This window comes from Sinocyclocheilus grahami, unplaced genomic scaffold, assembly GCF_001515645.1.
Source record: "Sinocyclocheilus grahami isolate Dianchi unplaced genomic scaffold, SAMN03320097.WGS_v1.1 scaffold134.1, whole genome shotgun sequence".
Lineage (NCBI taxonomy): Eukaryota > Metazoa > Chordata > Actinopteri > Cypriniformes > Cyprinidae > Sinocyclocheilus > Sinocyclocheilus grahami.
In genome coordinates this window covers 673,866-698,948 of record NW_015505313.1, presented here as the reverse complement: position 1 = coordinate 698,948, position 25,083 = coordinate 673,866, and the positions used below count along the sequence as shown (strand labels likewise).

The following is a 25,083-nucleotide window of genomic DNA, read 5'->3' as shown; positions in this document are numbered from 1 at the left end:
AAAGTCCGTGAAAGTGATTTTGTGCCTCTTTGGGATGGCACAATAAAGCGACGTTCACTTGCGGAACGCAAGCTTCTAGAGGGCACCTAACTCTGAAGTAATGAATTTAAAGGGGTCCAGAGCCAGTGGTGGTTTTGTACAATTTACTAATATAATAATTAATTATACAATTTGCAAACAATACTAAAGTTCATCTTCTAGCTCAAATAAGGTTTAGCATCTTTATTAAAAATACCAGTGATGTGATGATTCGATAATCGCTTGAACTGGTTCAGTCCACTGCGTGAAGGAATCGTTAAACTTTTCAAACTGGTTCAGCCGATTTATTTCAAGGATTTTAGGAATGACGCTGAGGGAAAATAGTGGGGGGGGGGGGGGATATTTTCCATGGCGATTAAGACATTTTAAGAAGTTTTATTGTAAGTTATAGTAGATTAAGAACAACGAAGTTAATCAAAAGTTCATATAGTAATAGTTTTGCAAAAGTTTAGTGCATATATTTAACAAAGGACTGGTCCTAGTAAGTGAAAATCTTTCATTATCACAACATCGATATACAGTATTTTTTATTTATTTATTTCACTGTTTGAAATGTTATTTATTTTTTAAATCTGCGACTGTGTCCAGTAGGCTTTATGTTAGACAAGGAGCACAGAACTTTGTGCTTATACCAATGCTTTCTAGAAAACTCAATTAAACCTTAACTTTCTGGATGTGAAGGAGTCTGACGGTGAGTGTATAATATAAGATCTGATCCCGGGAGAGAAATTTAATCAGCCCTGTCCTGTCTAACTGAAGGGCTTGTTGGCCCGCCGGTTCCAGTGCTGCGTGATCCGGGACACACTGAGCGCAATGGCTTGACGCATTGCAGGTCTAACGTAACCAATCAGAGACGCTGTTACAATCACTAGCGGATTGCAGGTCTCAGCTGGCCAATCATAAAAGCTGTGACATGCTAAACCGAAATCTCTCTAGCGTCAACAAAGACAGAGGACTTGATGCAATAAGCAATATTCCGACGAAAGAAACTAGTACCTTTTAGAGAAGTAGTCCCTCAAGATGTAAAGTGTTCTTAGACTATTTTTAGTACTGTGACCCTAAAAAAATATTATACTGGATGTCGATTTGTCCTGAATTTGTATATATAGATTCTGTTATTTTAAATGAATAACTGACTTTAAAATTTTTATCTTATATTCCTAAAATGCATTCAAAAACATGTTCATCCAAATTGGGAAATAAACTGAAATAAACTTCATTTATAATATTATATTAAAACAATTATTTTCACGTTTTATTTATTTGTTAGTGAGTTTTCAGTTTCAGAATCAAATGTAACTTTGTTCACTGGGAATTGTTTGCTTAATTAAGAGATCAATGGAATGGATTTTTCTCTGTGACAAATGACTTAATTCACATTTTTTAATACAAATGTATGTAATAACAATGTTATTATTATAATACTTTTCTTTCTGTACATTTTGCCATAACATTGGCACATATGCACAACAGTTTTTGCTCATCACTTTTATTGTTTTAATAGTTTTATCAGGCCCCTAAATGAATTGACTTTAGATTTTAGTCAGGCCAACTTCTGTGTGTTTCTACACAACATTTTGCAAAACATATTAATTGGTCATTTGCGAGAAGAATTACAAGTACGTTTTTTTAAACGATCCCATGTTTTTATCTGTAAAATATCTTTGTATGTTTTCTTACAAAAATGAAGTGAAAATTAAATACTGGACACATGAATTTGAATGATTTTATGCATTTTTTATTACAGTGTGCGTATTACGTATACTGCATGTTAATATAATAAGTACATTGTTCATCTGCACGGCTTCATATATTGCAATTATTTAATAAGAAAATACTAATTAGGGCACTAAACTTGCATTATTAATACATAACATTACTATTAATAAATAATATTAAACCTGTTAGTTTACATATAAAACATTTACATGCAGTATACTGTAAATATACGGTTTGTTCCAACAGTGATGAAAAAATTATATATACCAGAAAATGTCAGATTTCATGTTCTTGAGCACATTTTATACATACTTGTACATGTTACGTATGCATATTACATACTACACATTATACATAATATTTCGCTAATAGCCTATATTTTTCATAAATAAACACTTTTTCTTCTCGGGACTGAGGTGGTTATGATAAGTAGGTGGGCGGGGCTTCTGACTGCTCTATGCGGAAGTGAGTGATAGGGGTTCGTATGGCGGAGGAATACGCCATTGTATATAGTACCGGATCACCTTCAATACTCTGCGAGCGACAGTCGCACGGTGGAGCTTTAACTGAGAGCGGAGCATCGCTGCAGTCTAGCGTAGATTAACAAACTTAGTCCACTCTCCACTCTCAGATATGGTACGTATAAGCTTTTATCATGCACTACTCATTCATGAACATGTGTTCATATTTTATGCATTTAACGCATTGCGGTTTATATATAGACATGACTAACCACCTGCCTGCCTGTTCTGCTTTTGCGCTCGTGCAACAGCAAATTTGATTTTAAATGAATTAAACTCTGTATTTCATTGCACTTCGCAAACGAAGGTTGCGTCTGATTATTATTTTGAACGTGTTGCAGTATTATTGATGTCATAGTGCGGCAGGAAATGTGACATACGCGTTTTATTATGGTGTGATGTGCTGGACAGCAGCAGACAGACAGATGATCAGTGCTTACGGTCTGTTTAATAAGAAAACATTGTGCTTGCCTTTGTCAAACATTGATATGTTTGAGACAATATTTGCTTTGCATTAGCGAATGATTTTGCTATAGACAGCCACTGTAGAAAATCAGACCAGTCTGAATAAAGAGTAAAGAAATTCCTTAAAGAAAGAATTCACCCAGAAAAATGTAAATTCTGTCGTCGTTACAAACCTGTAGGACTTTTTTTCTTACCTGAAGAACAAATCAAGCTGTTAGACAGAATGACAGCCTCAGTCAACATTTACTTTAATTGTATGGAAAAAGATGCAATGAAAGTGAACGGTGACTGGTGCTGTCAGTCCCCTTTTGTGATTCACAGAAGAAAGATAGATAAAAAAAACGATGATAGATGTTCATTCATGTTCGTATTTGATTGAAATATTTCTTGAAATGTTCAGACTGAGATGTTGCGATGTGGGCTGTGTTGGCTGTGGTTGACCATTGTTTAATTTTTGAAGAAAAAACGTTATTACATGTATTTATGACCATGTTATTTATCTTAGCTGCTCTTTTATTAGGCTTTTTACAATTATAATCTGCATAATTGTCAAATTTGTCAAAACTAAGCAGGATTAGGACAATAAGTTGGCTTTATTACTGGTTTAGGTTGGCACAAACATCATTTTGGGCTCTATTGACTTGTTGCGAAAGTAACAGGTCTGTTCGTTATCTGGGCTCCGGGCTTGAATGTTTCCCCTCATAAGTACAGCTGGATAGGATACCCAATGAGAAAATAAACAAACCATTGTTTAAATGGTGCGTTTTAGCTCAAGAAAGCAAACATTGTTCGTGAAGCATGGAAAGAATGTCCTGAGTGAGTTCAACAAATTCAATGCCGACTCAATGAGTCCATACAAACGCTTCTGCTTCAGCTTTTCCACAGCACAATGCCAGAAGGCTCAGTATAAATATTTTTTTTATGGATGTTATTTAAGCCTGTGCTGTTTGGTGAGAATGATCTCAGTTCCGTGATGAACTATGAATGGCTAGTTGCTGTGTGAGATGTCTGTTTCCTCCCTCGAGTTGCGTCTTCAGGACCTTCCTGGCCACGATGCAGCTCTAGTTTCGTTGTCCTGCCTGTATGGGTAGCCGTGCCATGGGAATCAGTGAGGAAAATAACCATGTTTTTTTTTCACCCATCATGTAGAACTGTCTAGAAACGGTCTGCACTTCTTCATACGGGCCTCTCTGGAAGCTTCTCTGAAATGACAGTCATGGCAAACTGCTTGAATGCTACAACAATAACTACACACGCATATAAGAGAGAATTTATTGGCCAGATTAGCCATCAACAAATGGCCATTTCAGGGCTTGCTGTCTTCACGGTACACAGTTGGTTTGGTTCATAAGGAAGCTGCCTTCACAGTTGTGGTCATGAGTTTATATTCAGCCATCTTCCTGTCTTAGGTGCTAAGTTGTGGGTATATTGGTGTTCATTTTGTGAAGAGAGACAGTCACTGGAACTAGACTCAGTAGAGTGTTTGCATCTGTCAGCATGTTGGTTAAGGGCCTTGGGGGACTCCCTGTTAACATGGTGTGAAAGTGGCAATACCACACTCATTATCATACACTGGGCGTCCCGAGCGCCAGGCCAGCCTTCTCTCAGCTGCTCCTGCCGCTTGGTGAGTCCTAAATCAAGGCCAGATTCCAAGCAACATTGGACAGCATTTTCAGATCCAGGCCAAATTCCTGGCAGTGGTGTGCGATGTTTGAAGCTTCGCTGGATGGCAAATAGCCCGGAAGGCTTCCAATAGAGGTGCAGGATCCTGTTTTCCCCCATCAGCTGGAGAGAAGAAATTATCCTTTATGGACGGGGTCCATGGGGAATCTGCCGATGGTGCATTTTCCACACTGATTTTTTGGGGGAAAGAAGCTGAAATGTTTATTTAATGAACACACATTTGGATATTGTTACAGATTTTTGATTCACTTTGATTAGATTTGCTTCAACATGATTCCAATTCTGATTCAATTTGACTCTGATTAACTTGGACGTATTTGAAGTAAAATGTCCATTCTCTCTCTAACAATACTGTAAATTATACAGGGCAGTGTTTCAAAGTGATTCAGACCAACAACTATTCATTAATTATTAAAAAGTCACCATAAAATTGTTTATTGTAAATGATTTAGCCATGCACATTATTATATATGCATATTATTTCAAAAAGTAAACTTTAATCAGAAACAATTATGTGTCCAACTCCAACCAGGTGAGTTTTAATCCCTCCCTTCCAGCAACCTGTGACTTTGAAACTCTTTCAGCAATTAGCAAACGACAAAGATGCAAATCAATTCCGAATGGACAAAAAATGTTCTGCCCAACATTACTTTCTCATTCAAGAAGTAGTTTCAGTCAGATATATGTCACAATAAAGAAGAAAAGACGATTCCAATTTTCCCTTTCATGCTGACTTTTAATTAATTTAAGTAATTTATTTTGGGAAGTAAGCTACCAGAGCTTTTGTTTTTGCAGAGCTCTGCGGGCACATATGGGATACTGCTGGTGCAACAGTGGATAGATGCATCATCACTCTTGAATATCATGTAAACACTTTAGACAACAAAGTTTAATGTTGAAGTCATCATAAAATGGAATTTCACCCTATCTATGTTCTATATGCATGTTATTGATCTTACTATGAACGATTCATGCATGAATGCATTTGTTTCTTTTTATCACATTTTTTAAAAATCAGAATGTCATAACTCAATCTTCCAGTGAAACAACAGACTCCTCCGGTGACATATGCGGGACATTTCGTCCTCATACACCCTGCCACTTTCTTATAACTGACCACAAGTTCGCATTCAGGTCTGCCTCCTTCCAATCAGCCACTGAGGAATTGAACCAGATCTCCTCACTTGTACGCTTTCTTTTCAATAATATGATTCACTCTGATATATGTGACAATATGGAAGATGTGATCTGTAGCTACTTCCGACTTTAAAAACCAGAGACTTGAATAAGGGTAAAGAGACTTATTTTAATATTTAGGTTAGATTTCAAGGGAGTTTTGGACAGCATGCTAATTGGAACAACATGTGCCGAGATGCCTTACACAACATCATAGTCATTATTGGGCAGGAAGGGACCTTTGTCTCTCCAGGTCATATTTTGTCCCTACCTGGATTTGAACTCACAATCTTTATGCTAGCAGACCGGATCTTTAACCCTCAGGCTAACAGGACCCCTAGGGAGGGACAGGCAGAAAAAAATAAACTTGATCACAAGAACAGTGAGACAGGTGAGATAATGCATCCACACAGGGAAAGGTAAAACCTGCCATTGTGTTCGCAGACGGAGAGAGGTGTTTGCACAATTAGCAGAGACGAGATGCCACTCAGATGATCAAAGAAATAGAGATATAAACGCAAACCTGCGGCTGGCTGTAAACTGAGATGACCGCAGGAGCAGGTAAAGTGATGGGTCATTTGATTTAGACAGACAGACCTTAATACCTTCCTTTGATTTAGCTGTCATTCTGTGTACCTGTCGATCTACCTCCGAATACATCCTACTTTGCTTGAGTGACTTGATGGGATGCCCATTTAACTAATTTAAAATAATGGAAACAATCCCTGACCCTCGGCTTTGTAACCGTAGTGAGCTGCTGACGTTAAGCTTCTCAAAAATCGGCCTAATATCTTGCTGAGCGATACCCAATGCGGCCTGGGAGGTTGGTACAGTAACACTGGCCTCAAGGGTCAGGTGAGCTCTCTCGTGGTCCGTTGTTCATCAGCCTGATCAGCCAGACTCGCCTCTACGTGCTTCAGGTAACGTCTACTCACAAAGACCAGAATGCCTCCAAAGAGACCTGTCATCTACCCTGAGGAGGACTCTGTGTCATTATCCATGGTCTACGATCTCCTTGACCAGCAGCAGTTCTTTTATAAAGAGCTGATCGAGCTACAGGAGAGAAACTACAAGTCCTTCCTTCAGATGCTGGTGGACTCCACCAACAGCCGCATTGACAGCGTGGTGCGAGATGTCCAGGATTTAAAAAACTGTCTGCAGCACTGCCGGACTGAGCTCGGGGATGTCAGGCGGCAAGGCGTGCAAAATGTCAAGCGGGCCGAGTGCCTGGCAGAAGGTCTGATGATGGTCCGAGGAGCGGTGGATGGCCTGACCTCATTGAAAAACCCCACCGCTGAGGTCAAACCCAGGAAAGCACCAGTTAAAATGGACAGGCAAGATGTAAAGAAGACTGATGGCTGGGACAATGAACCCAAGGCAAAGAGGCTGGTGGCTGATCTGACCGACATTCAGTTTGATGGGATAAAGGTTGCGTTATCAAGAACTTCAAGTTTTTTTTGTGTGTCTTTGGATACATGTAGCTTTTCATTGTGGCCTTTAAGGGGATGTTCATTCACCATTAGTTTATGAATTGGAGGTCAAAGTGGTATTTTGTCTTGCTTGCTGGCATTGATTGGTTAATCAGGTTTCTTGATTGTCAGTATCAGGAAGTGATGGAGGGGGCAGATAAAGTAGAAGTTTTTGCTTTTTAAGAAAGCTTTATTAAGAACATTTAGTTTATTTTGTATATTAATTTTATGGTTAAGCTCTTCGATTCATATTTTTACGTTTTAGACTCTGGGTGTGCAGTGGTTTGATCTTGATTTTGTGATTATTGTTTTCTTCCTGACAGGACATCTGTGCCATTATGGTTTGTTCAGTTTGTAAAGTGCTTCGCACAATAAAACGATGAGTTATACATGTTTATAACACTCATTTACTCATCAATTTTTTCCTTCTCCTTTTCCAGGCTGACCAACTCACCGAGGAGCAAATTGCTGGTAAGCCAATCTGGGTGTGTTTGTGGTGTAAACATGCCCTGAATTAACTTCATTGTCAAGGATGAATGTCACATATTAACTACTTACGAGCAGTATACCTGCCCTTCATTCAGCCAGATGATTCAGGAAAATGGATCTTGGGAAAATTAAGTTTTATATACAGTATGTGAGGTTTTAATGCTATTTTTCTTGTTTCTTCACAGAGTTTAAGGAGGCTTTCTCCTTGTTTGACAAGGATGGTGACGGTACCATCACAACCAAAGAGCTGGGCACAGTGATGCGCTCACTTGGGCAGAACCCCACGGAGGCTGAACTGCAGGACATGATCAACGAGGTGGATGCTGATGGTGAGTTGGATTCAGTTCAGACTTCAGAAATGCGACAAACAGTAATGTTATCTATCATGATATGCTACCTACACTATACTAATCTTAAGGTTAGGGTTAGGTGTTAGTATTTGGTTCAGTGTAGTGTAGGCAGTCAACACTGTGATTCAAATGACCAATTAAATCTTTGGAATCAGATACAGGGTGGGTAACTTTTTTTTCATACCTGCTTATATATCCCTGAAGACATAACTAACATTCTCTTTTTTTATTATTAAATATTATGTTCTTTTCATTTTATTTTTGACTATTGACATTATGCTAGGGACACCTTCCTATCGAAAACTGTTGTTCTCTGTGATTAAAGGGTTATCTTGTTTTGTAATTAGCTTGTGTGCAAGCAAGCAAGCAAGCTTTCAGATAACACCAAAATGTAATACGCCTGGGATGCTTCTCCTGTTACAGAGCTGATGTAATTAGTATTCCAGAATGCAATGGTGTCTTTACAGAGTGTCCTTTAACGTTAGTGTCATTTTAACATGTTGTTAGATCATGCAGAGCGCGCTGGGTTTCTGATATACTGATTATTTACAGATGGGATTGTGTGGTGTGGTATGGATTCATTTTTGTAGGTCAGACAGCAGTAAAGCCCGTTGAATAACAGCAGGTAATAAAGACCTCATGGAATCCTTTACATAATCCACTTTGGCAGTGGTGGCGATGGAATCGAGAGAGTGTTTGTGAAGAGCTCCAGCGAGAAGAACATGCAATGTGAAGAAAACACACACACACACACACACACATACGCAAGCATGTGTCTACACCCACATTGTCAGATTACACACGCAGTGTGAGCCCTGTGGGAATGGCTGTAGTGATCATTTTCACACACGCATGTACACAGGAGGACGTCATATTTGTCCCGTGTAATGGAAATATCCCACCTCAGCTTGGTTAAACCTCAAGGGAATGAGAAACACATTTCAGCCTGAAAAACCCAGAACTGTCAACATTCCTTGTTTAGAATCAAATTAGAAATGGAAAAAATTGATAAATGACTGATGATATTAAATTCAGTTTTATCTTAATGAATTAAATATGAAAGTCTAAAAGCTAAAATTAATCATTATAAATGCTACATGTACATTTCAAACATTGCAACAGTTACAACATGAAAAATGCATATTCATTTTGAGATTGCTAAAGATTACATTTAACTATTTTTATATTTCTACTTTCTAGTGTTATAAAAACTAAACAATTACATATAAAAACCGCCCAATATCCAGTAATTAAAAACTCTATTATTGATATGTTATGTTCCCTAATTCAATTTATTTGATGTCGCAATATAAGAAAATAAACATGACGTTCATTCCTGTGATCTTTCCTGTACAGTGTTTACAGTGCATCCTAAAGAGAGTGTTTGCTGTGACTCTCTCAACTAGGACTAATTCAGTTCAGTTAGATGACACTCAGACACACTAAATGTGTGTTATTAGACCTCATTACTCCTCATTATGCTGTATTGACTGCCCTGCCTTTGTCCTGCATTCTACTTCCTGGATAGTTTATCCGTGTTGTCCGAACATCCCGAACCAGATCTGTTTATTCTTTCTCCATTTCTTTCAGGTAATGGAACCATTGACTTTCCCGAGTTTCTGACAATGATGGCCCGGAAAATGAAAGACACCGACAGTGAGGAGGAGATCCGCGAGGCTTTCAGAGTGTTTGACAAGGTCAGTGCCGAAAAGAGAGCATTGTGGGAAGATGATGTTTTTGCTTCCATGGAAAGAGTGAGGAGGTAGGAAAAAACAAACCAAGCCCTTGTTCCACGTAAAGCTGCAGCTGGTTTGAAGGGATTCATGGCACAATCATTTCCACAGTCAGACCTCTCTTCCTGCAGGTTTACTGGGACATTTGATTGTCAAATGTTTAGGAAAAATCATCATTGAACTCTGCTGCCGCCCCTTTTATCTGCATTACACTTCCACAATACGTCATTACTGTTTTCAAAGTCACCTACTTTGGATTTAGTGGTTTAATATTTTAACAGCATGACACGGCTGACTTATTGATCCTGTCTGTCTGTCTGTGGCAGGATGGGAACGGCTACATCAGCGCAGCAGAGCTTCGCCACGTCATGACAAACCTGGGTGAGAAGCTAACGGATGAAGAGGTGGATGAAATGATCAGAGAAGCTGACATCGACGGCGACGGTCAGGTCAATTACGAAGGTACGATGCAGCTGTGTGCTGAGATTACCCAGAAAGGGTCACCGTTTTATGCAGATTAAACATTACTTTTATAAATTGCCACTTCAATTACAATAATGTAGTTTGGATTTGGATAATGCAAGGTTATTTGCGTGTTCATACAAAAATGGAGATTAATTTAAAGGAGCAGTCTGGAAACTAGTAGACTTTGTGCTTTGTTGTGATCTTGAGCGTCATGTCTGATGTGTCCATCTCTCTTTCTGTCCACAGAATTTGTACAAATGATGACGGCAAAGTGAAGCTCTTCTATTCTCTCCTGACCTCTTTAGAAGACAAAAAAATCAGTCAAATGTTTTACTTACCTCTTACGCAAAAATATTCATTTATTCATACTGTTTCTGTATAGAAAAAACTGAATGTTAAAAAAGGAAAATGTCCATATATAGAAAAAATCTGTAAAAAAATAAAAAATAAAACAAACAAAAAAAGACATAAACATAAATAACCTGCATGTACTGGTTAGTGGTCCTGTTCCCAAAGAACTGCTTAGACGTCTACAAAAACATCAGTCAATTAATCCTGATATCAAACCTTCAGAAACTAAAGTAAAAGCATCTGGTGAACTGCTTAACTGGTTCCATTTGCTAGTGGCGATGTTTGGGCTGGCCAATCGTCTTCTACTTCCTGTTTCTATTCTACATGCATGCAGCTTGAGTTCAGAGCCGCTATCGGGGCGGAAACCTCAGCGATGTCTGTCGGAGCATTCTGGGGGTGAATCTAAAAGAGGTTTGAATATGGTTTTGGGGGGCGGTGGGATTTCGGAATCTGCATAGAGGACGAATGAATGGGACCTTTGCAGTTTGCTTCAATAACTAAATAAAGAGATATTTTTAAGAAAAATGAGCAGTTAGATTTTAAACTATGTTTGGCATGTCAGGATATTCAGAGTTTTGTTTCTTTGTGCATTGTGCCCGATAGTAGGAGCGTTTAGCGGGAGAGAGTGGCTTGGGAGTTTCAGGGCATGACCTTTCACCTTACGTGGAAGCGTTTTTCAGGTAAGGGCAATGGTGACTGTAACCATAAGTGTTTTTATCTTTAGTTCTTCTCTGGGCTCTGACCGTGAGCATGTCGATTTTCTCTGGAGAGTGCAAACGAGGGCTTTGGCTGCCAGGGGCTTGTTTCGACAACCCACCTTCAGTTCTGTTTATGTTCATTCCAAGTTGTACATGCTCGTCTTTTGATTTTTTTTCCAATAAAAGAACACGAACTCGAAACTCTCAACCTTGTTTGTCCTTTTTGTCATCCTCTACTGAAACGAACATTTCGGGAAGCTTTTGCAGCCAACCTACAGAAATCACCATGGCAACTGCTCTCTTTCTGTGCATCTTGGTATATATGTGTCATGTTGCATGAGCGCTGATCTATCCGAGCGAAGGCTTGAGCGCGTCTGTCTTTGGGGATTTTAGGGGTTGCCTGGCAACCTGGATCTATGGCTCTGGTGGATGAGAGGGATATCAAAAACCATGTGGGAGCTGGAGAAGAGACTCTGGAGAGATGGAGAGTGTGCGTGTGTGCATGTGTGAAAATCTACAGCTGATTAGATCCACCTCCTGTAGTCAGGCAGAGTTTATCTCTACAGCAGATCTACAGTATGATCCTTTTTTACTGGAATTATTCATTCGCATTTCTCCAGTTGAAGCTTTAACATCCGATTTAACGTGAGACTTTTTCACTCAATTTTCAGACTCGCTTTTAATTTAAAGCTATTTAAAGCCTGAGCTCAGTGACAAGTGTGCTCGGGGGGTGTGGAGATGATTGTGCGTCTACTATGTGCTCAGCCGTGAGAAACAGGATACAGTGACAGGCGTGTGGGAGGAGAGAGAGAGAGTGCTAACAACCCACATCTCTCTGCCCTTCTGACTGATGAGCTGCACGTGGCCAAGCGTGTGTTTGTCTGTGTGTGTGTGTGTTAAATGCGTTACTTCATCCAAGAAGAATAATCAGAGAATGGCTGAATGCTTCAGAAAATGTTTGGCTGAATATGTAGAATATTCTGGCCGTTCGGTGCCTCTGAGATATGTCAGAATGTCTTTTCATGGTTTGGTTGCAGGCACTGGTTGGTCACACTCTCTCTGTCCTATCAGGCTTTATGGGAAGAATCTTGGAGCTAGAACAGACAAAATGTCTCACATAAATATAGCATGTTTATCACGACTGAATGGCACCACATAGATATAACACACACATGTAGGGGGTTCATAAAGTCTGAGACCACATTGCAAATCTGGGATTTTTAATAAACCCTAGAAATATGTTGTTTTCAATAATAATAAAAAAGTATATTTAAAAATATTTAATATTTAACACTTCAGAATATCTTGAATATTAATATTCTTATATATTTAACATTCTACACTATTTCTAGGTCACTAACGAAATGTAAATTTTTCAAATAAACTTGCACTCTAATTGTTATTGTTAATTTGTAAGATTTATTTTAAAATGAGAAATACTTAAAAGATACATCTCTTTCGAAGCTACTTGACTTCATCATAAAAAAAAAAAAATGTATCTCTCTTTATTTATTCCTTCTCTTTCTAGCTTGTACTTATTTGAACAATGTCTAAGAACTTGGTATTACAACCACTTCTTGTGTCTGTTTGCCTCTTTAAGAAGAATCGCTTTATGTATCCCCCAATTGTAAGTCGCTTTGGATAAAAGCGTCTGCTAAATGACTAAATGTAAATGTAAATGTAAGATAAGCTTGCTTAAAGGGTTAGCACATGCTCGCGTCGTACTGTCGTGAACGCGCGTCCACAAGTGACGCAGTAGAGACGAAAATGTGGAATAAAGTCGTTATTTTTGTTTTCTTTTCGCAAAAAAGTATTCTCGTAGCTTCGTAACATTACAGTTGAATCACAGATGTCACACGGACTACTTTTCTGGACCTTGAACGTGGTAGTTACCTTGCTGTCTATGGGAGGGTCAGAGAGCCCTCAGATTTCATCAGAAATATCTTAAATTGTGTTCCGAAGGTCTTAGGGGCTTCGAACAACACAAGGGTGAGTAATTACTGATTACTGAATTTTTGGGTGAACTAACCCTTTAATATGCATTTTTAATCTAACCAATTTTTGGGCATTTTTAAAACTTTTTTTCTGTGAAAGTTAAGCAGTTCAATCAAATCATTCGTTTAAAAAAATTGATTTAAAAATATTTAAAACTTAAGAATATATTTAAAATTCAATTGTTATGCTGATATAAACAATTCATAAGATAAGCTTGTTCAGTGGTGGTTTTTGGCTTTTATTGGGGGGCATGTTTAATCTAACCATTTTTCTCAATTTGTGTAAAAGTCAAACATTGGCAGTTCAATCAAATAAGTAAAAAAATATATTAAAAAAATTGCAGTTGATGTTATACTTCTGCTCTGTTCATCCATTACATAATAGGATGTCAAATTAAGTCCTTTACATTGTGGAATATAATGAGCTGATAATAGTGTAACAAGTCATCCAAGCATTTTATGCATATAAAATTTTTTAATACCGGACACAGTATGCATGTATAGACATCCATGGAAGTGCAAAACATTTATAAAGAGCTTGTTTTGGAAAAAGATGAAAGGTAATACTCCAACACATCCCACTGATTCCCTATCCTCAGAATGCACAGTCAGTTGCCTGCAGAATCAGTGAGCTTCAGTGGCCTGCTGTGACCTCAACTGAGCACAGACAGTGAGACACACACATATATACTTAATTAGGACATATAATGCAGATCTATGTAGATCTGAGAAGTTATAGCTTCCAAATCCACAGTTATGCTGAAATGACACACTGCAGCTTTAACTGCTCCAGGGGTCTAGTTGTATGGCATATTCTACTCCAAACACAAGCTTACTCATGCTTAGTCGAACAGATTCTGTCAAATGCTTTTACTTCTTAGGACCCAGGCCCCACCTCCCCAGCAGTGCTGAATATACGGTCTCTATCTAGTGTGCTGGTTCAAAGCACACACATGGACGACACTGTAAAGGCCTGTCATTCACTCATTTACTCTGTATTCACACAATGCCAGTAAGGTCATCTTATCCCAACGGCTCCCTCCCGACCCCTGAGCTGGCAAATCATCCGGCAGAGTATTTTTAATTTATACCTGACCGAGAGTTCAGCACCTCCTCTACAACATTAAAAGCACATGCAGCGTTCCTGCGGCCCTCTAGCTGGGCAGAGGGACGGGCTTGAGAGATACCAGACTATGTGTCATGCGCTTGTATAGAACAGCTCACATTGCAACAAGGCATGTAATGTATTAGGAGCTTTTGTCATCTGTTTACAACCTGCTCAGATGAAAAGAGAGGGATCTCAACCAGGGGTACATGATGGAGGGACCGCAGGGTGTTAAATTATATAACAAGATAACCAAGCGGGAGGTTTATATCTCAGTTTTACCATTAAAGTCACAATGTAGTGGAAGTAGCGGCAACTCTTTTATGTGTTGTGTGACACATCCCAGAAAAACAGATTATCGAATAGAAAAAAATGTAGGCAGAGAGTTCAATTCATCAGTTGTTGATTGGATGGAGGCAGATCTGACATATATCACCAGAGAGAAGTCTGTCATTTCACCGAAAGTTATGACGTTCTAATTAAAATTTAGTGAGCTTTTTTTTATAAACATTAAGCATATGGGGTGAATTTTTCACAATAAGATCATTAAGATGCATTTAGAAAACTTTAAAGGAAATATAAAAAAAGAGATGTACACAACATCTTTGTAAAAATAAAGCATATGCATGGATAAAATATTTCAAACTTAGATGATTAAGATATATATTTAGAAAACAGATGAAAAAATTTATTCCAATTATCATACTGCGCAAACATATATTTGTGTAAAATACCATAAAACTATTCCATGCAACTGATTTTCTACAATGCATGTTTTAAGATTTTCTTTCAGGTTTCTTACAGGTTTTTCTTTCTTCTCATGCAATAAATTGGTTTTAACTCGAAATCTTTATATCCTGTCAATTTATTTATCTATTATGTTTCTTCACAATGTAATAAGTGGGATAATGTCAGCCAGTCATTATCAAAATAAACCACTTGATACAAAATGCCTCTGCTTCACGTAAGAGTCCTTGATCACCTCGTCAGACTTTGAAAATATGCTTAAAATGTACTCGCCCTCAGACCATCCAAGATGTAGATGAGTTTGCTTCTTCACTGGAACATATTTGGAGAAATTTAGCATTACATCACTTGCTCACCAATGGATCCTCTGCAGTGAATGGGTGCCGTCAGAATGATAAAACCCAACACAATAATCCACAAGTAATTCATACAACTCCAGTCCATCAATGAACATCTTGTGAAGTAAAAAGCTATGTTTGTAAGAAACAAATCCATCGAGGCATTTTAATTTTAACTGGAGAAAGCAATATTATGTACAGAAGACTCATATTTTAGCCAGAAGCAATGATTTAGTTTTTTAGTTAATTTATAGACTAGTCGACTAGATCGTCTGTGATGTTTTTATCAACTGTTTGAACTCTCATTCTGACGGCACCCATTCACTGCAAAGGATCCATCGGTGAGTAAGTAATGTAATAAAACAAACTCATCCACAGCTTGGATGGTCTGAGGTTGAGTAGATTTTCATTTTTGGGCTTAACTATTCATTTTAAACCTTTGTAAAATATATCCATGTCGCTCATGTTTACAACAATCTCCCAAACCCATAATTTATGATAATTTCTTTTCTGTGTCCGCTATGTTTGCTTTATCTATCTCTCATCGGTTGAGTTTCCATGGAGCATCACTGGAGTTGAATGATCAGTCAGTGCGCAGTGTGTATACGTGTTTGGCACAACTCAAGAGTGGTCTGGGAAAGACTCAAAGCTGTGTGTGTGTGTGTGTGTCTCTGTGTGTGAGAGGTGGGGAAGCCCATATGGTGGAAGAAAAATGCACAGCGGGGGGAATGAGATATGAGTGCATAATGAGTGGGCTGTTTAAGAATGCAGCCATCAGCATTTGATCTGTCTGTGTTTGTGAGAGTCCCTGCTGCAGTGGAACAGAGTGAAGAGGCGGGGCTTACTGATTGACAGGCTGCTCTGTGGGGTTAAATGATGCTGAAGTGAAACGCTGCATTAATATTTCACAGCACACACACTTACACACTGCGGGGCAGCAATACACTGGCCACTGAAAGATAACAAGCTTGCATGACAATAACACGAGAAAAACGGGTATATTTCTAATACATTGTTTGGGTCAAAATTATTGATTTTTCTTTTATGCCAAAAATCATTAGGTTATTAAGTAAAGATCATGTTCCATGAAGATATTTTGTAAATTTCCTACTGTAAATATATCAAAACTTAAAAATTTGTTTTATTAGTAATATGCATTGCTACGAAGGCGATTTTCTCAATATTTAGATTTTTTTGCAACCTCAGATTCCAGATTTTCAAATAGTTGTATCTCGGCCAAATATTGTCCTATCCTAACAAACCCTACATCAGTGGAAAGCTTATTTATTCAGCTTTCAGATGATTTATACAAAAAACTGACCCTTATGACTGGTTTTGTGGTCCATGGTATATAAACACTGACAAATTCAGTGTCACACAAAATTATTATGATGTAATATGACAGAGATGTTTATTTTATGCCTTAACGCCACTTAAATCAGATTTGTCTGTTTTTTTATTACAAAGATTAATATGATTCATTTTCTATAGCCACACTCTATTTGGTGCATTTATTTACTCAGCTAACCAATCCCAATACTCCCTTATGTTTTTACATTTATTTGGCTAACTAGAAAGTTTATTGATTATTCACCTCTCTGAAATTCAGTGAAAACTCTAGCAAAGATTGGTCAGATGAATTTTCAGATGAAGTCTGTCCTTCAGGACTACAGCAGAGTGTCTCTTTGATCTATTCTCTCCATTTTCAGCTCAAGCGGCTCTTGCCAGGATGTATTCTCGTGTCAGTCTAAGTACATTTCTTTGCTTGGTTGCTCACTTGGGCCTTTAGTTCTGCCACTTTGTAAAGCTGCTTGGAGACAATCGCCACTGTTATGCATGCTGTAAATAAAGTTAATTAACTTGAATTGAATTTTCATTTTTTTAACAGAGTACAGCGAGCCCTTCCCGTAGTCCGCTCTCTCTCTCTCTCTCTCACTGGGTGTTCCTGCTATGTCCGTCTTTTTCCCCAGTCTCCATCTGTTCCTTCTCCTCCCACGCTTTCCATCCGAGGGATGGATGGATGGATGAGGAGATTGTGAGGGTTTTGATATGTGTATGTTTGTGTTGTGTGTAGGAGGGAGGTGCTGATAGGACAGTCATCTGCTGTAACAGTTTGCTACAGACTGGACACCCCTGTGGGAAATGCATAATTTGTACCACCTTGTGTCAGCAGTCTTGAGTAGCTTCAGAGCGGAACAGCTGTAAGAATTAGTGTGTGTGTGTGTGTGTGTGTGTGTGTGTGTTGTGTTTGTTGATTTGTATTAATTAGAGAAGTTACGCAATTCTTAGAGGGTAGAAGAACTTTTAGAGGACAACAGATGCATTCATTATTTTGTTTGTAAGCAGTTACAAATATTCCTTAGAGGAAAAGTGAACTCATTGAAGCATGTGATTAATTCAATATGAAATATTTATATTACATAGTGTGATTGCTATGTATACAATATGTACTTAGAATTACATTTATATAAAATAATAAAATAGTAATTGAATATAATGTGTTTATGTATACACATATGCAGTTTGTTTATATATAATGCAGTTTTAAATGATGTAAATCAACATTTTAAATTAATTTAATTATTAAAATGGTGTAGCTGCTGTTAATGCATTTAATAAAATGCTTTTTAAATTGTAAGCAGCAATAAAGTGCCACAAATGTATCATTAATTATTAATAAAATTAATTTAATATGAATAAAACACTGTTCTGTGTATATTCATATATATATATATATATATATATATATGAATATTATAGAGTAAATTATAATTTCAAATGTTTTTAATTCTTTAAAAAAAATTGAACTGCTGTTAATGCAGTTCTTCAATTTGATATTGATGTTCACACATGCACAAAGCCCTTCTCTGTAATTAAAGTATATTTACTGAGTATTATTTATAAATTTCATTTATTTCATGGGACATGCAAAAGTACAGTCATTTGCGAGCTGGATTTGAACTTACCAAAAAAAAAGAAAAGATTTTGACAGATTTTCTCTTTGGTGACACCTAGAAGCCATTGAAAATCTCTGAAATATTTGAATCCTCATTATGAGAGAAACATTCAGTTAGGCACAGCTGGATAAAAGGCACAATACTGAATCAAACGGTAATGCGAGACTGTAAAGACCGCAGATCCCATGAACTGAGTGAAGGGTCACGACCCCTGAGAATGCCCAGTGTGTGACACTGACACCAAGACTGTCACGCTTCAAAACAATGAACAACATGTCTCTCTCTCTCACATGCTCACTAATCTGCTGGTGATAGATGACACATTGCTATCAACACTATGCAGGGGTCACGGCTAGAGGAGTCACCATACCTTGTTTCACTGGCACACAAACTTTCATTAAGAGTGCAAACCATGGGTGCATTATATGCTAAGCTAATGCTGTCGGGACAAATGACAGTAAATGTCCTTGAGCAATGTCAACACCCCTCACTGGAATAATCACCAGAGAACATGTGGACGGGCATGTGAGGAGAGGGCATATGGATCCATGAGCAATCACTATAGAAATCTTCTGGAGAAATAACTCGGTGTGTCAGAAGAATTTACAATAAAATGAGGTGGTATTAATTTGGTGGGGTTTGAAACATGACAGAACTTCTTTTTTTGACGAACTATCCCTTTAATATCTCTAATGGTTCTGTATAGGTTTTGACAGGATATCAGACAAACTTTCCCATGACTGTGTGAGAATGTGAGCTCACCCTACTAAAATCAAACTCCCTGGATTCTCTCGTATTGATTCGCTGCTCTCTGATGTGAGAATTGAGCTGGGCTGCCAATCAATGACAGGATCAGAGCAATAATACAAATGAAACATGAGCCAATGTCCAGAGAGAGACCACCACAGAGAAAGCTTATTCCATATCACACATTTATTTATGATCATATTTTATGATCGCTTTGACTGAACATTTACATTGCTTTTTACCTTACGTTAAATCAACGACGTTTACTGAATGTTGCATTCTTGCTCGTGCAAAACTTGCCTCATCAGTGCTAGAATGTTCTGGGTGGTCACCAGGGTGTCACTATGGAGTTACTAAGGTCTTCTGAGAGGATTTTATCCAAAGTGTCTGATAAGTGTTTGTCAGGGTGTTTTTAGTGGTTGCCAGGGTCTTGTTAAGTGTTCGGGTATTGTGAATAATTTGTAGGGCATTGCTAAATGTTTGATAGAATGTTCTGTGTGGTTCCTAAGACATTCCTAACTGTTGGCTATGGTATTTGGGGTGGTTGCTAGGGTGTTGTTAAGTGTTAAGGTATTTTGAATGATTTCTAGGGCTATGTTGTGTTTATTTGGGTATTGTGTGTGGTTGCTAGGGTGTTGCTAAGTGTTCGGGTATTTTGAACGATTGCTAGGACTATGCTAAGTGTTTATTTGGGTATTGTGCGTGGTTGCTAGGGTGTTGCTAAGTGTTATGGTATTTTGAACGATTGCTAGGACTATGCTAAGTGTTTTTTGGGTATTGTGTGTGATTGCTAGGGTGTTGCTAAGTGTTATGGTATTTTGAATGATTTCTAGGGCTATGCTAAGTGTTTATTTGGGAATTGTGTATGGTTGCTAGGGTGCTGCTAAGTGTTATGGTATTTTGAATGATTGCTAGGGCTATGCTAAGTGTTGATTTGGGTATTGCTAGGGTGTTTCTGAGTGTTAGGGTGTTTTGAATAATTGCTAGGATGTTGCAGTGAAGTGTTTGTTAGTGTATTGTAGGTGGTTGCCAGGGTGTTGTTAAGCATGAGGGTATTTTAATTTGGCTAATTGTTTGATAGGATGTTCTGTGTGGTCTCTAAGGCATTACAAAGTGTTGGCTATGATATTTTGGGTGGTTGCTAGGGTGATAGGGTAAAGTGTTTGGTTATTGTGGGGGTGGGGGTGGGGGGGTTGCTAGGGTGTTGCTAAGCATTGTGGATTTTGAATGATTGCTGGGGGGGATTCAAAGTATTTGCTAAGGTGTTCTGTCTGGTTACTTAGGCATTGCTAAGTGTTTGTTAAGGTCTTGTGTGTGGTTGCTAGGGTGTTGCCAAGTGTTAGTGTATTTTGAATAATTGTTAGGATGTTGATAAGTGTTTGTTAGGGTGTTGTGGATGGTTTCCAGGGCATTGCGTTGGTTAGGGTATTTTGCTAAGTGGTTGTTAGAGATGAGTCACACACTGAAGTTTAATATTTAGGGTTAGGGATGCCAAATAAACCCCTAACCACAAGTATGCGCACTAATAATAGTGACGGTTGCCTTAGTAAGCATTATGAATCCACTGTCTTGTTTGGGGGTTTGACATACAATCAGGTACCACATTGTACAATGGTCAGTGAAATCCAGCTAACACCTCTCGGCCATCTTTCAGACGTCGCTGAGGCTCAACAAGCGAAGATGATCAAAGGAAACCCCTCAGAGATACTAGCCTGTAGTGTTTACAGAAGCCAGAGGAATAATGCCGTCACTGAGGGCTCATTAGGGTTCAACATGCTCCTGACCCAGATCAAAGACCCAGCGTGTGGCTGTACTGGGCTGTTTACGATCTTCGGCTCTTTTCAGCGGGAATGAGTCGAAGAAGAGGTCTCAAGAGGCGCAAACACTCTGGCAGACACTAAAATGCACCTCTTTAATAACGACCAAACTCTTGCTGCAGCTCTTTGTACGTCCCAGAATCCTCGTGGGAGTGCGGCCTGTCCCGTAAAGCAGCAAGCAGCAAGAAGCAAGCGCTCATTAGTTTAAGGCAGGCCTGTAAGTGCATTAAATAATTCACTTTCTACATTTCCCACCTCACATCCTTCTTTCTCCCTGACTCCTTTTTATTAGGTCAGGTCAATCATTTGCTTTTCAGAGGCGGCTGCCTTCGTCCTTTCTTATTTTTCTCTGCTTGTGAGCTTTTGGACCTTCATTAATCTTTGAGAGCTTTTTAAAGGCATTCAACCATACCACGAGTCAGGGAAACAGTGGGCTCATCTAACATACATGAACTTAGGTGAGATGGGCATCTAAGGAAACATGTGCGAGTGACAGGAAAAAGTATGGCCAAAACATACTATAACTCATAATTTAGCTAGATTTCATACGCCATTGTGCTTTGAAATGAATTGTTAGAGTGCAATTCATAATGCAACAGAAGTTTGCACTATATTCTACAAAAACTGCCACAAGTAACGCTATAGGAAAATTAGGACAAATGGTATTTTCTTTGGGTGATTTTTAAGGTATGTTAAGGTAAGTACTGACAGAGCTAGAGTTAAGGTGTGAACAGATTTCGCATCGGGTTCAGTTGGCCATACAAATTTGCCACTTTGACAAACAGACTTGTTTGGTTTGAAAGTTTTTTTGCCTGAAAAAAATGTCAGAGTTGATATTTTTAAAACTTGTTACCTAAATAATACATACAGTATGCTGGCACAGACATGAAATTATCTGTATCGCCCCCTTGAGAACTGATTAAGGTTTGTATCGAAGCCTGTTTCAATTAAATTTTTCAATTCAATTCAAGTTTATTTGTATAGCGCTTTTCACGATACAAATCGTTGCAAAGCAACTTCACAGAAAATTACGTTCTGTACGAGTCCACCCATGTTTCCACCCACCTAAACTAAGAAATAAATTGACGTCGCAACTTCGTAAAAGTCACAGTTAGGAGAAAATTCTAAATTAGCTATATTACTATATATAGCTATATTAGCTTCATTAGCAATATTAGCTGTCCTAAAAAATTACTTGAAATACATGACAAAATAAGGAAAAACAAACAAAAACAGATTTTTCTCAATCGATCATTTATTGACATCATAAAACAGCATTTCCAGTTGTTTGGCCCTGTGATTGACACCGCTAAGACTTCAAATACACACATACAATATTCCTCTTTCTCGTACATAAATGAAATCACTGTGACCATTATGAAGATATTTTGCGTATCTGAGATTTTAACATGTCCATCTGTAACAGTCCCTCATGTTATCACACACACACGGAATACATATATGTCTTCACTTGTCTAGCACACAGATAAATAAACATCTAATATAGCAAGGCTCTGATAAATCAACAATATAAATCTCGACCTCTGAATCATGATAAATGTGGAAAAATAAACCAAAGAACAAAACGAAATGTCCAAAACTAGATTTATCTTCTCTTTTAATGAGAACCAAGATAAAATATTTGCTTTTAGAGTAGTTGTTCTTTTGGCATCCGTTCCATTTGCTCTAGGCGATTCTTTTGTACAAACAGAATATAAACAATACAGCGTTTGATCAGAGGGGGACGTAATGTTTCTCTAGGAGTCATAACACGGGTGACACACCTGCCCTCAGGAACAACAGCATGGAAACACAACCTTTATAACATGTGTTTGTGTAACAGGGATCAACTGTAACAGCGTGTCAAGTATTCCATTCCAAATAAACACACGTGCACACGCCACATAGGAAGGGATATCCTGGATACCAGCACATGTAAAGGACACACGCACTCTGACCGTCCATTTAACTCATAAACACACACGGCACACATATACACACTTTTGACCGCCTCTGTGTCAGTGTTATTACTGGTTCGTATGACACACAGCTACTAGAATCTCAAGATTGTATGTTTCGGGACATGCTTCGGGAAGCACCATGGTTTGATGAAACCGCTGTGTCAGTCACCCGCTTCACTGTGACAGCAGCTTGAAAAGGTTTCTCATTGGTCCACTTGTACTGTGGTATGAAACTGACCAATGGGAGTGCTGGAGGGGGCGGGGTTTTAGGGTGAGCGGCACCACTACTATACAGAAGCCGGTGGAAATTCTAGCACAGAAAGAAGGAAGGAATAGGAAGGCAAAAACAATGAGAGTGAAGCAGTGTGGAAAAGTTCACACTGATAACCGTGTCGATTCGAGTTCGGCAGATCCACGTCTGAGAACCGATAAAAAGGTCGGAGGGGGTGGGAAAGGCATTCCAGGACAGAAGAAGAGTTTCGGTGTGTGTGTTTAAGGGCTGTGGTTCATGCATGACTCACGGACAGAGGTTTTGTCGGTGGTGAGCGCTCGGAGTGTCTCAGAGGGTGCGGGGAATGATGGTGAAAGGTAAGATGGGACAGCTGGCCTCCAGCTCCAGGGCAGTGAGGAAGCATTCGGTCGCTGCGGCGTCGTTGCCCTGCGCTTGTAGCACTTCTCCCAGACTGTTCCACACGTCATGGGCCGTGCTGTTCACCTGCACCGCGTCACGCAAGATCTTCTCCGCAAGACTGTACCTTTGCAGCTGATGCAATATCAGACTCTGCAAAAAACCAGACAAATCAAAAGAGAAAAAAATACAGATGCCAGGAAATATAAGACAGAGTTCTGGATGAATTTGAATCTTCCTACTGATTAAAAAAATTGCACATATCTTTTAGCTTCAAATCGGACTCAAATTAAAAAATCATTTTCAGTTAATTAATTAGGGTACAACACGGCCCTTTAAGAAATGGTATAATTATATTATATGGTATAATTACATTATATTGTATAGTTATAAAAGAATGATCAAAATATTGATTAGTAACGACTGATCTATAATAGACAATACGTAATAGATATAGATCAGTGTTTGGTAACAATTTGTAAAGAAAAACTGAAAAAACAAACAAAAAAGTGTTCTGTATGTTGATTTTGATACAAATGTACTATAATTAGTTATATTATTTATTACTATATTAATATTATAATATTATTAATTATAGTTTATATAATCAGTGGTTTTTGAAAAAGCAGTTTGGGAAAAATATTTTATGTATTTTTATATATTATATATTTCTAATAACTGCTTATTATATATATATATATATATATATATATAAAATTATTAGAATGATTCCTGAAGGATCATGTAACACCGAAGACTAGTGTAATGGGTATTGGCTGCTGAAAATTCAGTTTTGTTTATTTAATTTATTTATTATTTATTAAATAAATTTGAAATATATTAAACTGAAAAAAATTACAATATCACTGTTTTTATTGTATTATTCAAATGCGTAATGTTTTTTCAATTAAATGTAATTTAATAAAAAAATGTAATTTAATATTTTAATTTAATTTAATTCTGATATAATTTTTTACACAGTTTCTGTTCTGCAAATACGCATTGTTCTTCGTATTTGGTATGTCAAATGTGTCAAAATTATCACAGACCTCTGTATTTCCATAAAACAATTCTATAAGAATACAGTTATCTGTTGTGTTTGTTGTGACAATGTCATAAAATCTGGTCTGAATGCACAACGTGGTATTTCTAACATATTCTTTATAGTACACAGATCAAAAACGAGCCGACATCAAACAAAGGGTTAATGTAGTGTGAACAGCTCTGAGAGTTCAGATGCCGTCCACTGTCCTGCTGTTAGAACAGTGTCAGACACATAAACAGACATGCACACACACACACACACACAAAAGAAGGTCAGAGAGGGAGAGATTTGACAGAGACAGGGGCAATACTTCCTCCTGCTGCTGTCTACTACAGGGGAGCTCCTTTATAAGACATGACATTTCTGCTTACTATTAAGACACACACAGCCGGAGACAGCAGCACTCACTCACTCACACACACACACTTCCTCTGACAAGCCTCCACATCCTGGACTCATTGTCTGCTAAATACTGACATGGGACGAGATCTGGACTCCTTTCTCCATCTCAGCGTGACGATCCCCCAAACACACAACCAAACGTTCCCACAAGAAGAGTAACACCTGAAATCAACTCCATTGCGGG

General features: G+C 38.2%; 2 protein-coding genes across 2 annotated transcripts in view; one reads left to right on the top strand and one right to left on the bottom strand.

Annotated features, from left to right (window-relative positions):
- The first annotated feature begins 2,274 nt into the window (after nt 1–2,274).
- On the top strand, nt 2,275–11,359 carry calm1a (calmodulin 1a). Its single transcript, XM_016279813.1, has 6 exons — nt 2,275–2,394; nt 7,513–7,543; nt 7,747–7,890; nt 9,502–9,608; nt 9,971–10,106; nt 10,356–11,359. Exons 1-6 carry the CDS (start codon nt 2,392–2,394, stop codon nt 10,382–10,384), a joined length of 450 nt encoding a protein of 149 aa, XP_016135299.1. The 5' UTR covers nt 2,275–2,391; the 3' UTR covers nt 10,385–11,359.
- A 10,741-nt stretch (nt 11,360–22,100) lies between these two features.
- LOC107590879 (tetratricopeptide repeat protein 7B-like) overlaps nt 22,101–25,083 on the bottom strand; it is a 9,018-nt gene continuing 6,035 nt past the window's right edge. Inside the window, exon 2 of the mRNA XM_016279814.1 lies at nt 22,101–23,605. Coding sequence (XP_016135300.1) covers nt 23,384–23,605 — 222 coding nt within the window. The 3' untranslated portion in view covers nt 22,101–23,383. The remainder of the gene's footprint in view (nt 23,606–25,083) is intronic.

Coding starts and splice junctions, on each gene's coding strand:
- calm1a (XM_016279813.1), top strand. Junction 9,609..9,970: donor CTTTCAGAGTGTTTGACAAG/GTCAGTGCCGAA, acceptor TGTCTGTGGCAG/GATGGGAACGGCTACATCAG. Junction 10,107..10,355: donor CGGTCAGGTCAATTACGAAG/GTACGATGCAGC, acceptor TTCTGTCCACAG/AATTTGTACAAATGATGACG.